The 17414-nt window shown below is 39.4% G+C and overlaps 1 protein-coding gene across 25 annotated transcripts in view; it reads right to left on the reverse strand.

Moving 5' to 3' along the window:
- Positions 1-702: 702 nt before the first annotated feature.
- The window catches only part of LOC126852195 (polypyrimidine tract-binding protein 1), a 351818-nt gene continuing 335106 nt past the window's right edge, over positions 703-17414 (reverse strand). For all 25 annotated transcript variants that reach the window (XM_050596732.1, XM_050596721.1, XM_050596731.1 and 22 more), the window contains 5 exons: positions 15156-15189; positions 13481-13573; positions 13128-13344; positions 12895-13036; positions 703-12631 (listed from right to left, as the gene is read on the reverse strand). In XM_050596732.1, coding sequence (XP_050452689.1) covers positions 12563-12631; positions 12895-13036; positions 13128-13344; positions 13481-13573; positions 15156-15189 — 555 coding nt within the window. In that variant the 3' untranslated portion in view covers positions 703-12562. The remainder of the gene's footprint in view (positions 12632-12894; positions 13037-13127; positions 13345-13480; positions 13574-15155; positions 15190-17414) is intronic.

A 17414-nucleotide genomic window follows, 5' to 3' on the forward strand; every position in this document is an offset into this window, starting at 1 on the left:
TAATCATTAATCGAGATCTTTCTTGTATCTTCTTGAATATGCAAATTTCATTTAATGCTTCAAAAAATGTTAAAAATCTACATGATAAATCACATCTTTGTAAAATAATTTAGATAAATATTTTACCCATTTTCATATTAATAAAAATATATTTTAATGTTTACTTTTATAAAATCTTGTTTTAAAGATTCATTCCGATTCACTGCAAGAAACGAAGAAATCGGACAATCGCGATTAATAAATTAATTATGCGCATCTTTATTATATTTCTGATAACGAAGATTTATCGGAAAGATACGAAATATCAAGTTCAATCACCTTTTCTTCCTGCATAATTCGTAAGGGTCGCCGCGTGCACGTGGATCATCGCTCTAGATTCGCTTCCCGTTTTTTTCCATCCACATCGCGGTGTTTTCTCGAGCAAAAAAGTATCGGTAAAAAAAGTAGAGCGAGGATCATAAGCGGAAAGTATAAGGAAGTGCGCATAAGAGGACGACATAAAGCGTTTCTCTATAATATTATATATTGTTATTTATATATAATAATTTGCGTCTTCCGGAAGTAAAAAATAAATTGCATTCGGAAATAAATCAGCTCGAAGCTCTTTAAGTCGTCCCTCAGCCTAGAATCGCGCGATATGAAAAAAAAATAGTTTGAGGAGAAAAAAGGAAGAAGGGGTAAGTGGCCGGAGATACACAGAAAGAACACAAAAAACGGGTAGGTTTATTTTTTTTTCTTTCAATCGTTTTTCTTGACAAATCGGATTAATTATATGTATATGTACTTTCGTCCCGCTCGCTCGTGAAGTCTTTTTATTCTCGCTTCGACACTCGGTGATATCGGGGATAAGAAATGAATGGGGGAGGAGATGCAAAAAAAAAAAATATAAACATGTGGGGGGAAGGGAGGTAATGTGATAGAGAAAACGGTGCAGAGATTCACAATACCAAATCGATGCAGGGGCCAGAGGGGGAGGGGGGAAGAATAAAGGGATAAATGATAATTTCGGTTAAAAGTCGTCGCTTCGTTAAAACGAGAAAAAGTAAAGAACAGGCAAGGACATACGACAGTTACTTATGAGCCGCAAAACGCATTTAGTTATAATAAGAGCAAACATTGGTCGCGGAGCGGCAACAGCAGCACTCATAATAGTAGACAATAGTAATACAATAGTAGAGTAATATAGTGTGTAATGATAAGAATAGAAGTATAGTATTATAAAACATACGATGAGTATATATATATAATAATATATGCATAGAGAGAGAGAGAGTATGTAAGAAAGATTAAGAGAGATAGAGAGAAATATGTAGATGATAGAGAGAGAGAGAGAGAGAGAGAGAGAGAGAGAGAGAGAGAGAGAGAGAGAGAGAGAGACAGAGAGAGAAAGAGATAGAAAGAAGAGATATAGTATAGTTATGAGAGATAGATGCTAAACGCAGAGATTTATATGCGATCCCCATTGCTATCAGCCATGAATAACGTAAGAGATTAAACATGTCCTATTTATGTTTCTGTATAATCTTGTTTTCCTTTCCAATTTGATTTCCTATGTCAATCGAATAAAATTAATAAACGAGCAATGCGGACCGTTTTTTCTAACTTTCTAATAGAGGGAGAAAAGATGTAAAGCGGAAAGAGTAAGAGTTACAGTGAAAAGTGATGAATAGAGTGAATATAATGATGAGAGTAGTAATAGTGGCGAGTAGTAGAGTGGGATAGTAGTAATGATAAAGAAAATAGCGTTGTTAAAAAGTGACAATTTGAAGAAACTAAAATTGGGACAATTACACAGAAATATACGACTTAGAAAGTGTTTTTTAACTTAGAGGAGAACAGTCTCCCTCTCGGCACATAATCAAATGCTTCGTTAATTCTAAGATAAAAAAAAAAAGAGGAAGAGGAAATTCATTAAACGTAAGAATAAGATAATTACATTAAGAGTAGATTAATTAACAGTAATTAGCGCTAAAATAACAGTAATGATCGCAGTGGCGATGATAATAGCAACCGGCGACAATTAAAAGGTATAAAAGTAAGATTAAAAGTAAAAGATAAGAAGCGCAAGAATAACGCAAAAAAACAAAATCGATAATTTCACAGTGGGAAGAAGTAGTGAACGATGATAATACCGATAATGTCAAAGTCGGGGAACGGGATACTCGTAAGACGCTAATGTAGACAGATCTGGAAGATGTACAATCGAACTTTTTATATGATATGTATGAGAAGTTCTTAAGATTTTTAACATTTCTTGATATATACATAGTATAATATATTTTATATCAAGAGCGTACATAACGTAAAATATAGAATACTGTTAATATGCGCGATGAGATTCGAAAGATGCGTATATCTCACTAATTTATATAAAAATTATATTGTATCTAGTATACAAGTTTCAGATTAAAATTAAAAATAAATACGCAGAATGAAGAAAGGGACAGAATGTTATCCACAGCGGAAAATTAAGAAAAAAAAAAAAGAAAAAAATTCGAGGAAACTTGATCCGATCGACGCATCAATAACGATCGATGATCGTTTTGAAGATCGGAAAGCGCCTCCAGATCTGTCGAGGAAAAATCGAGAAAAAAAATACTTTTGTAAAAGAGGAGTGGGGGTCCAAGAGTCGAGCTATAAAAAGGTCGTGGGCGATAGTGTTAGTATCGCGTCGGCATATATCGTACGTGTATGTGATTTTTTTTTATGAGTGTAAGCGTGTCGCGCCAAAAAAGGCACGTGGAAGATCGTCAATCGTACGTGCTCATACGTGTCACAAATTCTCGGATATATATGTGTGTGTGTGTGTGTGTGTGTGTGTTTTGTATAACTATATATACTGTGCACGTGTATGTGATAAATGCGAACGTGTGGGTGTGCAGCGCGTCTCTCGTAAATGCTGATCGATAATAGAAAGATCGTCTCGCCTTTTTTTTTTTTTTTCTTTTTTCTCGACGATCCGAGAATCTCTCCTCCCTTTTACTCCTCCTCTCTTTTCCAATGCTTGTCCCTGATTTTTTCTCTTAATTACATCTTTTTCTCTTTCCTACTTATTAACGCGCTCCTCCACTCCTCGCTATCCGCATCGCGGAAGTGCAAGCGTAACGAACGAAAAGAATCACTCGCGATCTCCGTCTCCCTATTGATAGACTAATCCCTAATTGAACTTACTAAGAAAGAGCTTAACCGTAAAACGCCCGCTCTGACAATGGTTCTCGTCGAAAGAAAATTGTTTGCTTTGCCGGAGACGAGCTGATTGTGACTTGCAACGCAATTCCTGGCCCATGATTGGTTTTCTCCCTCACATATATCTTTTGAAGATTTAGTTTATTAGATTTTTTTAGAGCGTGCCTCGCCGATCGATCGATATCCCGATGACGCGATTCCGCGCGCGGTTTCGATTCATCGAATCTATTGTTTGCATGATAGAGACATAAAGGAAATATTTTTCAAGGGTGGAAGAGTCTGATGTGACGCGCGGATTTGTCATCAGCTGTCGATCGGATCGAAGAACGACTGTGAGACAAGGAAAAGAAGGAAGGTACATGCAGAAAACCAAGGATCTTCCTGGGCACGGAATTTGGAAAGTTCGAGAGTTGAAAGGCAGAGCTGACACTTGACTTGGAAGTTTTTGCAAAGAGGCGAAAAATTAGATGGCAAGATTTTGCCGGAAAGGCGCTAGAACGATATCGAAGAAATAGTATGTATATAAACCTGAGATTTTTTTATAAAATTCAAATATGAAAAATAAGATGAGAAAAATATTAAAAATGTTACTCTATATAAACTTTATAAATCTATGAAACAAAAAACTATATATATGTATATTTTTAATACTTTCTTATCTGTGCAAATAACAAATTTTATAAAATTTCTCATTATGAGTACGTTAATAAAGGATTAGAAAGTGCAATTAAAAAATTTTTAAGAGACAATATCGTTAAAAGATGAATTTATATTATATCGAGCATATCTCGAAGACATAAAACTGTCCATTCAATAATTAATCAACTTGCAAGAGAAACATCAATCTATTTTCGATCTAGACACTTTCGGATAAGCAAGTAACGACGCGAATCGGAGTCGACCGACGTATATTTTAGGTCCGTTTTCTTCTTATTTACATTTATTTACTGTAAAGCTTGTGAATTGAAACGCTATTTGTTCGCCAGTTTGATAAAAGTCTCTCGAAAAAAGAAAGGTCCAGTGGTCGGAGTAAGGAAAAGTCTCGATTGCGAAAGGGTTGAAAGGGATGGGGCGAATCGCAAAAGAAGGAAACACAATAGAAAGGGGTAGTTCGGTGCGTAGGCAGCTTATCACGGCTCGGAGATTCCCTTCGTCATTTGTCGATATAGAGAGTCGAGTGATTGTCATTTAACTATACACATTACTTAGTCTGGAGGCTTAATTAGAAAGGAGCTACTACACGATTCTAAGACGCTACTTAATTGGTTTTTTTTCTTTTTTCACCCTACTAAACACACCTCTTGTTACAGAAGAGGTCGCGCGCCTCTTTTTCCTTCCCTCTCTTCTCACTCGAGCAACGTTTCCCGTCGAGCTTAACGACTACTGCTTAGTAATTAATTTCTACAACTCTCACTGACTTATAACGTATAATGTGTCTCTCGTGATTTAGCCGTCCCTCGTACGCGCGCTAATCGAGAAGAAAGAACAAACGTATCCTACATCTACCACGACGATGTTACCTCACCTCAAGAAGGGAGAGAGGGCCTCTCTCCTTTTCGCTTTCTTTTTTTATCACTTCGTAAATTAGGCTCAAGCATTCAAATATTTAAAATAACAATCCATTTATAATTCCGAGTTAAAAGATCGACTTCTCTTTTTCCTCTTTCGCGGAAAATCACAAAGTCGACGATGGTCGATCATCGGAAGAGCGCTCGTCCATCTGAATTTTACCGTATCCGTCTTCATTCTCAGGATCTAAGCTATCGTGATTTTCGTAGAAATAGGAATAGGCAAGAAAATCATCGAGTTACTCAATCAATAAGTGTACGATAATCCGGACCTTTTAGCGACTCGCGTATACAGAAAGAACCTTGCACTTTAATTCCGTTCGTAATTAAAAAGTCGAGATAACAAAAATCGATTGTGAAATAATGAGAAAATAGATGTTAAATAAATAATTATTTTTTTTTAAATATCATCAAAAGCAATTTAATTCCAGACTTAGTAGCCTTATCTGAGTTGTATGAAAAAAAAATATCAATGATTCTATTCTTAGTATTTTTTTTCTTTTATATGATAGATATAATCTTTAAATTTTGCGCGAATCGACGCGGTTTCTCCCGTGCTTTCAACGCTCTCTTATTATAAATTTGTCCCATGTTGATGTTAAGACATCAAGAGGAGGAGACGCGAGTTAGCTGCGATGGAAGTTATTATCACGAACGTTGTTCTTTTTTTTAATATCGAGAAAACGATTACATTTAGTTGACTGACAGTAAGAAAAGAAACTCTTGGAACTATCTCGATTTTTTAATCTTTTGCATGCCCATCGATTACGATCCACTCTCTTACGGTCGATGCTCTATCTCGAAGACCTCTGTCACCGTCCACACTTTGGAGACTTCTTTGTCTTTTAAATGCTTTTCTGTTCTCGCAATAAACTAAAATATACTTATTTTCGAGCTGCATTTCTGCGTGTGTGTGTGTTTCTTTTCTTACTGTCAGTCAACTAAATGTAATCGTTTTCTCGATATTAAAAAAAAGAACAACGTTAGTGATAATAACTTCCATCGCAGCTAACTCGCGTCTCCTCCTCTTGATGTCTTAACATCAACATGGGACAAATTTATAATAAGAGAACGTTGAAAGCACGGGAGAAACCGCGTCGATTCGCACAAAATTTAAAGATTATATCTATCATATAAAAGAAAAAAAATACTAAGAATAGAATCATTGATATTTTTTTTTCATACAACTCAGATAAGGCTACTAAGTCTGGAATTAAATTGCTTTTGATGATATTTAAAAAAAAAATAATTATTTATTTAACATCTATTTTCTCATTATTTCACAATCGATTTTTGTTATCTCGACTTTTTAATTACGAACGGAATCAAAGTGCAAGGTTCTTTCTGTATACGCGAGTCGCTAAAAGGTCCGGATTATCGTACACTTATTGATTGAGTAACTCGATGATTTTCTTGCCTATTCCTATTTCTACGAAAATCACGATAGCTTAGATCCTGAGAATGAAGACGGATACGGTAAAATTCAGATGGACGAGCGCTCTTCCGATGATCGACCATCGTCGACTTTGTGATTTTCCGCGAAAGAGGAAAAAGAGAAGTCGATCTTTTAACTCGGAATTATAAATGGATTTTTATTTTAAATATTTGAATGCTTGAGCCTAATTTACGAAGTGATAAAAAAAGAAAGCGAAAAGGAGAGAGGCCCTCTCTCCCTTCTTGAGGTGAGGTAACATCGTCGTGGTAGATGTAGGATACGTTTGTTCTTTCTTCTCGATTAGCGCGCGTACGAGGGACGGCTAAATCACGAGAGACACATTATACGTTATAAGTCAGTGAGAGTTGTAGAAATTAATTACTAAGCAGTAGTCGTTAAGCTCGACGGGAAACGTTGCTCGAGTAAGAAAAGAAACACACACACACGCAGAAATGCAGCTCGAAAATAAGTATATTTTAGTTTATTGCGAGAACAGAAAAGCATTTAAAAGACAAAGAAGTCTCCAAAGTGTGGACGGTGACAGAGGTCTTCGAGATAGAGCATCGACCGTAAGAGAGTGGATCGTAATCGATGGGCATGCAAAAGATTAAAAAATCGAGATAGTTCCAAGAGAGATTACTCAAAATTAAGTGTGATAAAATAATTACATATATTAGATAATCGCAAAATCGACGATGATACACATTCCTTCGCACGTCTCGCGTATTTTTAGATTTGTTCTTTCCTCTCGATGTGTGAACGACGCCTAAGGCCCCGATTAAGCAAACGAACCGTATCTCCTGAATTTCAACGATATACCTACGATATAGCACAGATATAGTCATTTAAAACTCGTCATATATCTTATACACCTCGCGCGCCTCCGTCCGATCGCGTTGTTTATGTTGTATTTGTGTATGTTTTCCTAATTCGCCCTGTGTGTGGTCTCTTTTGAATTTTTCCTCTCGCTGCGCACATTGTATAATATATTTATATAGATTAATCTCATCTCATTTCATTTCTAATTTATGTGATAATTTGTGTAACACGTTAGTAACTCTATAATATTATAATATAGACTTATCCCTTATTATTAAAATATAGATTATCGGGATGCAGCCGTTGCGCATTTTGGACACACCTGTTACAATGCGATATATCAAATATATAGTAGATAAAAGTCGTGTATGTATGTTGCGTATGTATGTGTCACTGTGTCCGTGTAAATTGTAATATGTGGTGTGGTATGTGTGTGTGTATGTGTGTGTGTGTGTGTGTACGTGCGACTCGCGGAGCGTGTTTATATCTGCTCTCTTGTGTATGCTTGCATACATGTATGGTTTATGTATTCCCTTTGCGTAGGCTAAGCTTCGTTTACTACGTTCTCTACCAGACCCCGAATTTCCTTGGTCAGAGTGCGATGCCTCACCGCGTCATCTTTGTGATCCTTCCCGTCGACGAAATAGCCGAGCGATAGACGATACGCAGAATTCGATAAGAGATAAAGACCACTATTCATCGGAAAATTACTCGCGATCCTCGGATCTAGGATCCATATCGGTCGTTTTCCTCGCACGACGAAGTCTGCGGAAATTTCGGAGTCTGAATAATCTACGACACCATGTAGCGAGTGCTGGCTACTCCAACCCTCACCTCGGCCCCCCTCAACCTAGCTAGTGATATAATCGATCTAATTGTCTACAGGGTGCCTTCTCTTCTTCTTTTCTCTTCTTTTTGCGCTTATCACGCGAGGACTGTCCAAATTGAAAGGAGGAAGGCCGTGTATCGTACGCGTTCGGCGGATGAATAAATCGAATAGTTGTGCGATTTCTAACGTCGGGCACCCTGTAGAGATCTACAGCTCCGTATATAGCTGTCCGTTTCCGATAATTCTACTATTAATAATTCTTTACGAAGGAACGTTCGCGAAACTTTGGCAATAACGGGAAGAATCTCGCGGCACGATCCCCTCCCCTCTTGCGAGCAAAAGAGCTGATTGTCACCATTAGCGTGGTGGATTGGCATTTTTTCGCAAAAGAAAGAAACGTTTGGATTTTACATCGTCTAAAAAGAAAAAAAAAAAGAGAAACGTACACATAGGTGGTAGCGTGTGCGTATGTATCATGTGATTCCGTGTAGGTGGACGCACGTCGCACGCGTCCACAGGAATGTGCTAAGAAATAAGTGATCGGCAAATGTATAATCGGCAATCTGGCGCGAGTGTTGGGTGCTCGACGTTGCTACTCGCGGAAAAGATAATACAATAGATCGAGGTCGAAAGTAAACGCTCTATCCGAGCGTTGTTCAGGTACGGTTAGACAATATCGTGCCGAAAGTACGATTTTTTCTTTTTACGGAAGTTTTCGCACGGTCTCATCTTCTTTCCTCCCTCCCTTCCTTCTCCTGTGGCACTGCCACGTTATGTCTCGCGATGAAAATCGAAAAGATATTTAGCGCTGCAAACATGAGTCGCTTAAAAAAAAATACATGCACACAAAATGATCCGAATAAAAAATAGATAAAATAAAGTCCAATTACTATAAAACCAAATACAATTCTCAAATACTTTTAGATGAACAGCGAAATATAAACAAGATATTTAAAAATAAGATCTAGTTCGTCCGGCGAAGTAAAAGCTATATCCGCTGGAATCTGTGTGTGCGTCTGTGTATAAATGATCGTGTAGATTTGTGTGTGTCTTATTACTTGAGGTATACGTGTGTAGATTCTCGCGTGAATGCCCCTCGTGCGTTAAGTGTACTCGGAACGGTGCGTCCGGTTAAGAATGTATAAATGCAGTCCAAGTAAATAGCATAGTATCAGAGGTCCGAAAAAGATATAGATCATAGATGCAAAGACTGGCCCCTTCGCTCATGCCGGCTACTCGCTACGTCTCTAAACAACTATCTCTGATTGGTCAGTACTTCTCGATCGGCAAAACGCCGATCCTGGGAAAACGCTGTACACGTATATACCAGAAGGGGAAAGCCCCGGGTATCGGCGCTCGCGACGATCGAACAAGGATATCCCGTTCGCACAGCTCACCAAGAGATCCCCGTTCTAGAGATTAAAACGGCTAAGCCTACTTTGGCACACAAACAGCACACTATGCCCGGGCCGGCATTCGCTTTGTTTTCACAGTTTCGCCACTTCCCTGCCATGTAAGGGTTCGTTTGCGCGTTTCGGCTTGAAAAGCCCTTCCCGTCTCTCCGTCCTAATTTATCTGTCAAAATCGTGCGATATACTATACTCTTGCGAATACGCTCCTTTCTCACCCTTTCTTTCTCTCTCTCACATACTCTCTCTTTCTCTCATCCTTTCTCTCTCTCGTTCAATTACTCCTCCGCACAACAATTCTCTTCCAACACGCGCTCTTTCGTTTTCTCTCTCTCTACTTCTCTCTACGTTCAGTTATCAATTATATCAGTAAAATTTAATTGACTTCAACAAAACGTTGATTAGACAAAAATCCGCGAGCTTCGCCGGAATGCGCGCGTGGTACGACCCTTTAAGCGATTCTCGATCCTTGATAGAAACGAGACCGAGGATCTTTGGCGAAGTTCCGCCTCGCACGGCTTTCCGTCGAGAACACTTTTTGAGTTCCTCGAGGAGTTCCCCCGATCGATTTCTACAGCTTTGCACGCCTCTACAAAGTCGCCGTAAATACGTTTTTACAATTCTTGTTACCTTTTGTTTTCCTCTTGTATCTATGTGTGTGTATCTTTGCTGATCCGTCATACAAGAAGCCAACGATGTAAATGTGTACGCGTAGTTGACAAAAGATTTGCCTTCTCCAGTATTATCCCTCGCGTAAACTGCACACATAGTTTGATACTTGGAGATATTCGCTTTTCACGGCGCACATTCTTTCACAACCGTCGCTTTAAATCAAGGAATGCTTCGATATCAGGAACTCTCAATGGGATATGGATCGAGGGTCGTCGCACAATAGACTTATCCTTGGCACGAAGAAAGAGAATCATCTGTTCTCCCTTCGGGCGGATATAGTCCATCGTCGTGAATTATCCTCGAGGCGTCTCAAGCTGTACCTGCCGATCTGCTATAAATGGTACAAACTCCCCGCGCGCGCTCCGCACGTTGCAAATCTTTTAATTAGCGATATGTTCAACAGTTCACTCCTTCCTCTCCTAGTCAATTACTTATCTAGTCGCTTACTATACGATTAAGATCCTAACACATGCCTAAGCATCTACTGTAACTAAGAAATCTGCGCATATTCACTATTTATACGCTGCGTGTTTGTGTTATACATAAATTAGAGGGCGGTCGATAACATTTATCTCGCGCGCGGCGCGTACATGATTGTGTATGTTGTGTGACTAATTGCATAATTATAATTGTACGGTCTCGTAAAGAGGCAGATACAGGTATGTGTATATGTATGTGTAAATGTGTGCGCGCGTGCGATAATACTTATTTCAAAACTGAAACGTACAAATTATAAAAATGCCACTTGCGACGACTGTGCGACGATGCACGCGGTCGCGCCGCGTGGGTTTTCAGAGCGGGGGGCTCATCGAGCGATCGGGCTCCGCTCGATCTCTTCTAAGAAGCGTTCGACTCCGCCGGATAGTCGAGAATACTGGAGGTATCCTCGAGAGCGAGAAGACTCGCCCTCGAAGAAGCATAAAACGTAAGTAGATCGAGCGGGCCAGTGATGCGTTCGGAGTCCTCCGAATAGAGAGTAGCTCTCAGCATATAATGACTTTAAAAAATAATTACTTTGTATTTTTACGAACGGATTGATTAATCGTGTTGATAAATCATTAGTGTGCAAATAAATTCGTAAGAATTTTGAAGGCGGACCAATTTGGCGCTTCCAGCTATCCTCTCTCTCCATTACTTCTCCATATCATAATCCTGTGACGTAAAGTCAACGAGGATAATTGATTTTGGCGGAATAGTAGAGTACTTTGTGAAAGCATGCAAAGGGTCCCGCGATATGACATTAGCCATTTTTTTTACTTAAACGCTCGATTGATCGAAATACGCAGTTTCCGTTGTACTCGATACTTCTCGCAACGTCAGCGATTATATTGTCTCGCTCTCGAACGGAACGGAAGCCACGAGGAAGTACGCTCGATCGCGCGGTTTGTTTGATCGTCCAAAGAATGAAGATTGTCTCGCGGGGAAACGCTACTTTATCGGTTGCCGTGTCGCGCGCGTGATCGCACGACGAGCGCAACGATCATCGGATATCCGCACTCTCTATTTTTTTCTTTTTCTCTCCTCGATTCTTTCTCGTGCCCGCTCGTCAAATAATACATTGACGATCGGAGACCCGCTTCTAAAGACTCTGCGATATACGGAAGCCGTTGCGCAAACGCACGCGCGTTCGCTTGTCGCGAGACGGTCGCCCTTTGTGTCCACGCAATTTTGAAAAATCCTTAATAATAATTAGAGTAGCGGTCCGGGCCGCGCAATTGTGAATTTTACATGTACAATAATATATATCTTATTTTCCCTAACGTAAACTCTGTATAAGAGTCGAGGAATTGTGTCCGTCAAACTATGCCGCTTCCTCGCTCCCGTTTAATCTCTCCTTTCTTACGCGTGCTTTCTCTACGCCCGGCTACCAGGCTTTTCGTCTCAATTGCCTCTCTCTCTCTCTTTCTTTGTGTGTTTTTCTCTTCGCACAACGGTCCTGGCTTTCACGAGGGCTGCAAGCGCTGAAGCTAAATGACGAAGAGACAAATTCGCGACGGCCTTCTTGAAGGTAGTTTCCGGTGCTGGCTTTCGAACGCGTTAACGCGACGATTTCGTAATTTTAGAAACAGATGAGAGATTCTTAATGGTGAGAGAAAGATAAGGAAAGAAAGAGATCGCGATCGATCAGTCTCTCTCGTGAAAGCCAGGACCGTTGTGCGAAGAGAAAAACACACAAAGAAAGAGAGAGAGAGGCAATTGAGACGAAAAGCCTGGTAGCCGGGCATAGAGAAAGCACGCGTAAGAAAGGAAAGAGAGATTAAACGGGAGCGAGGAAGCGGCATAGTTTGACGGACACAATTCCTCGACGGTACATCTCGAAACACCCTAGCAACCCTCGTATCGACAGAATCGACCGGATGCGGAAACACGTTCATGCCGTAAAGACGTCCAACAACAGAGAGCAAGGCCTCGAAAGCATCCTATAAGCTCGCTCGAACGAGGCAGCGCCTGTCCGCTTCGGAGTCCAAATGCGTAGTGTGGATTTCGCATGCAATACAGCCGGCCAATAATAGCATCGCAGGAACAGACAAGCACCTGTGCGGATCCAACTGCCGGACCATCAGTCGTAGACTGAGGCTGGTGACCAAAGGGGAACTAGGGCGTAGGACTGGTACCACTGCTGCTCGTGCGGTGGCGATTCTTGTTAGATGTTGCTCTTGGAAAATGACACCCTGAGGTGATTGGACTCGCTGAGCTGGTAGTTGTGCATTTTCTGGAATAAAAAGACAAGGAGATCGATTTTAAATTAACTGGAATTTATGTTTTATGTTTCTATTGTGAAGTTATTAGATTTCGCAAGTAAAATTTTTTTTTTCTACTCTTGAAAGAGATCTATGATAGACGAAGGCGCACACCATAAATAGGAATCAGGTCTTTTTTTTTCTAACGTGGCCATAGCAAATTTTATTTTTCGCCGTGGAGAATTAAGATTATCGTTTCTTATGGGACTAGCAGTTAATTGCGAAAGCTACTTACGATCAACGCAGCTACGGCATCGTCCATGTTAGGCATCTGTATGAGAGCCATCTTCCTGTCCTTTGGGAAGAACTTGAAGGCTTTCACGGTGAAGCCGTTCTTGGTAAAAGCGTCCTTGATCTCGTCCTCAGCTACCGTAGCCCTGAATAGGATAAATCGAATGCCGTTAAGAGTAAGAAAAATGCAGCGCTCCTTGAATATAAATCTTATTTTATCGTTGCCGGATTACTTACGGAATGTTTGATAAATGCAGGGTTGCGCTCGGCGGATAGATGTTTTGATAATTTTTCGAGCCGGGTTTCTTGAATCGATGAAGAGTACTATTAGTGTAATCCTTCGTGAGGCCTGCGTCTGGTTGACCTTCTTTTGGCAATTGGACCGTTTGGTGCTTACTAAGCATTACTTTAATTTGCTTTCCAAACACTCTTAACTTGTCCATATGGGTCAGCGCTATTACACAAATTAAACAATGTTAATTAATGTATCTACGCGTATCATAATATAATTATAATTATGAATTGTTTACGATGATGAAACGTGATTTCAAATCGTCGCAGGTGTCGCATTTCGTGAAATGTGCACTCACCTAAAAGCGCTTGATGAGGTTCGGCCATCTGTATTAGTGCCGAGTCCTTCTTGTTGTAGAGGATCTTCACACGCTGTACATCCCCGTAAACGCCTATATGCACAATATACGCAAATTTCTCTTTAGTAAACTCGGAGTGATCCGTGTATTCTTTTATAGAAGCTGCGCGCGTCTAAGGATTATCGAAGATGAACGGGACAATATTCGGTCGATCGAGGGATACGATCGAATCTAAGATTCGCGACATGCAAGAGGCGAGCGATTCGGTTCTTATTTCTACAGAAATATAAAAAGGTTTTTTTCAGTTAGCACACGATGCGATTTTATTATTGACACATTTCTACTTTTACGTTTTAAAGTACAAGATACGTCAAATTAATCTTCCTTTTTATTTTAAGAAAATAATAATTCAATGAAAAAAAAAAAAAAAAAGATAAGTGGAAGGAGTAGAGAAATACTAAAAATCTTCAATCTTTAATATTTTTACAATTAAATAAATTTGTGTTAAACTAAAATGCATTACAAAAATTGTAAAATTAACAACACAACAACAGTTTTTTTACGCGAAGAGTTTAATTCATTTTAATTTTACATTTCTCGATATTACGTAACTGCATATAAGCGGATGAAATTTTCGCTAGCGCGAAAAACCGCGAAAAAGAGTGTATACGAAAATAGGGGAGAGAAAGATGGATAGAAATTTTAATAATTTTTAAAACGCGTTTTTCAACATATTACGTGATTTTTGTACGTTTGTCTGTAATTATCCTGGAAAATCTGCATAACAGTCGCAGCTCACAGAAAAAAACACGGTCGAGATGGCCGAGTCGCACGCCTCGTTAATAGTGAGTTCCTATGGAATTACGTAAAATAAGCGAAAGCTTACGTAATATTAAGGTTGTGTGGAACTGATATTAATAAAAATATTAATGAAATAATTTAGAAGAGAGATGCTTGGAAGTATAGAGTGTGGGAGAACATGTGTTCGTTGGTGGAACCGACATTATATGGCACTGTTATTATATGACGATGGCAATGACGTATATATATGATGTGAGTTGCGAATGGAATAGCTTGTAGTAATAAAATAAGTTGAAATCTCGAAAATATCGGAAGAATACGGATTAAACGTTAAATCAGAGAATATATGTTATGGCGGATGTTTCACGAGAGTAAACATGATTTTTCAGAGAAAGAATGACGATGCTCTTGAGTTTTAGTAAGTTGCAAGTAAAAAAAAAAAATGAAAAAAAAAAAGAAAAGAAAAGAAAGAGAGTGAGAAACAAATAGAATCAAATCAAATAAAAAAAAACCGAGAAAGAAGGAAGCAATCTTTTCTCTTTGGTATGACGTAAACTTCGAATGTGACAATCGAGTGTGGGAAAGATTCTACGTTCGTGTGTATGTCCGTGCGTGTGAGCGGTGTTATTGCTCAGATCGCGAACAATATTCACCGGATTGATCGGAAAAATTTCAATACGTTGTCTTTTTTGCTTATACATATCCTCTGTTTCTTTTCTCTTTTTTTTATCTTAATCGCGCGTGTATCCGAGTGTGTGTGTCACGCGTCCGTATTCGGATCGTGTGGCTATGTGTGCGTGAGAAGAGCGCGAGAGGGTGTAAATATAATAATTAATAATGTAATATAATTAATAATATAAATGTGGAGACGTACCAAACAGGGTAAAGAGAGCGTCAGGCGTGACCATCTACACAGAGAACAGACAGAGTCCAGTCAGTAGTCAGCGAGTATAATAGGATTCAATGTATAGTGTTGGCGAGGCGCACAAGATTCGCGATTTCATCGTGGAAAATTTTTATGATTGAATAAAGGGGAAAAAAATACGATTAACTCTTCGTGTAAAATAACAATAAAGGAAAACTTTTTCGATTACTTCTAATTTTACCGTGTATTACAGTGTAAATTAAATTCATGGGATTTTTCACACGATAGAGAAATCTCTTTACTTCGCGAAAATCGAAAGACGAGATTCGCGAGGATGATCAGATCGGATTGTGCGAAGCTTGTGCGCGACGCAACGATAGTAGTACACACAGTTATAGTACAGTAGTGACAAGTTGCAGCTGCGAAGTGTGACGCCGACACACAGTTTCTTGCCGAGGCGACATTCATCATCCTGCTGATGTTTCTTACTCGATAATGTTCGTCGTTTTTGCCTCTAAACGTCATGTTTAAGTTTGTATGCAAGAGCCGAGTGCAAGTATACAAGTATAAATGTCTCTATCTCTAGCAAAGAATTTCAGGAATTTAAACGTAATTACAAATAGATGATAAGAACATATGGCTTTATACATCTATCTAATTTATATCATGGATTGAAATGCATGAAAGATAAACGTCGCCTGGTAGAAAGTAACGTCATAGTCGACGACGCTACGAATTAATTAGGGCGCAGGATGGTGACATTGGAGTGATCTGTATGTGTGTTTCGAAAATGAGAGGGGCAAGTAGGGGGGCAGAATCGAAGGTCTCGTGACGAAACAGGACACATACGTATCGCGGTTCGATCTTTCCATCCACCTAAGCAAGACGATCTCGAAAAATTCCTATTAACTCTATCAGATAAATGCATTAAATAAAAATGCGTCAGGTGCATTCTTGTCTTTAATATAATTTTTTAATATAATTTTTAAACACAATTTTCATCAATATTTGTGTAATATATCGACAGAGCTTAATGTCACAAATAAAAGAAATTTTGCAACTATTCTCTTATGACAATTTTTTTTTTTCGTTAACGAATATAAATTCAGCTACAATGTTTTCTGCAATCTCATGGATCTCTACTGGATCTTTAAATTTTCGAGAGACCGATCGTGATTGGGCTCGATAGAAAGACCGGGCCAAAGGAACGAGAGACTGCGGGGTTCGCCTACGTAGCACTACGTTGTAACTCGCTCGTTAGGCTGTGTAATTATACCTGTTTATACACGTGCGTATATATACCTGGTGGGCGGAGGTGGTTCGGTTGGTTGGTTGGTCGCGCGTGTCGCAGCGACACTGAGAGAAATAGCGTTGCGGTTTCTTAGGGTTGAGCGTACGATGAGAGAGTACGAGAACCCGAGATGGAGGAAGTACGAGAGAAGAGAGTAGACAGGGAAAAGTGAAAAGAGAGGTACAGAGAGATGTAAAGAAAAGGCGGTCGTGTGTCGTATGTTTTGCGGCGTGATTTGCGGCAAGACACGTTATGTTTCTCGCGATGGAAATACACGGGAATCCGATATTTTCGCAAACATACATTGCACGACAGATACCGTACTACAAGATGCATTATTATTCGCATACGACACACTTATTCACACGTTTGTGGTGGCGGGAGATCTCTATTTCTCTCAGTGTTGCTCTCAGTCTACTCGACACAACACTCCTCGCATCATCGTGTGCGTGCGTACATTTAATATTTCGTCTCGCTAAATGCTCATATCGTGCTTAGAAATCCGCACACAGACTGTCTCTATGTTCACTATCTGGCATTTACATCTAGTTTGACTGGCTTCTAATTAAGGACGATCAAAACCAAGCTGAGAAATGAGGTTCCAGGCAATAATCAATATGATATATTTTAATGTATTTTAATAAAATATACAAACTTTTTATGTCGACGGATTAGGACAAATTCTTTCAATATAAATTAATCAGAATTGGAAACTTTTCGTACTCAAATTGAAAATTTTCTCGACAAACTTTTCGACCGAAACAAACAGTTAAACTAACGTTTAGTGGAAGCAAAACTTTCCGATCATTCTACAATTCCGTGATTGATGGAAAAATAGAAGAAAATTTTCAGAGCGTCTTACATCAGTCCGCTAAAAATTCTCGATGACAGTATCGCGAGCAAATAAAGAGTTCGAAGGGCTCCGTCCACCTTTTCTTCGTGCGTGCCTCACTGAAGGTCTCCATGGGGCCTCTCTC

The sequence above is a fragment of the Cataglyphis hispanica genome, chromosome 10 (genome assembly GCF_021464435.1).
Source record: "Cataglyphis hispanica isolate Lineage 1 chromosome 10, ULB_Chis1_1.0, whole genome shotgun sequence".
Taxonomy (NCBI): Eukaryota; Metazoa; Arthropoda; class Insecta; order Hymenoptera; family Formicidae; genus Cataglyphis; species Cataglyphis hispanica.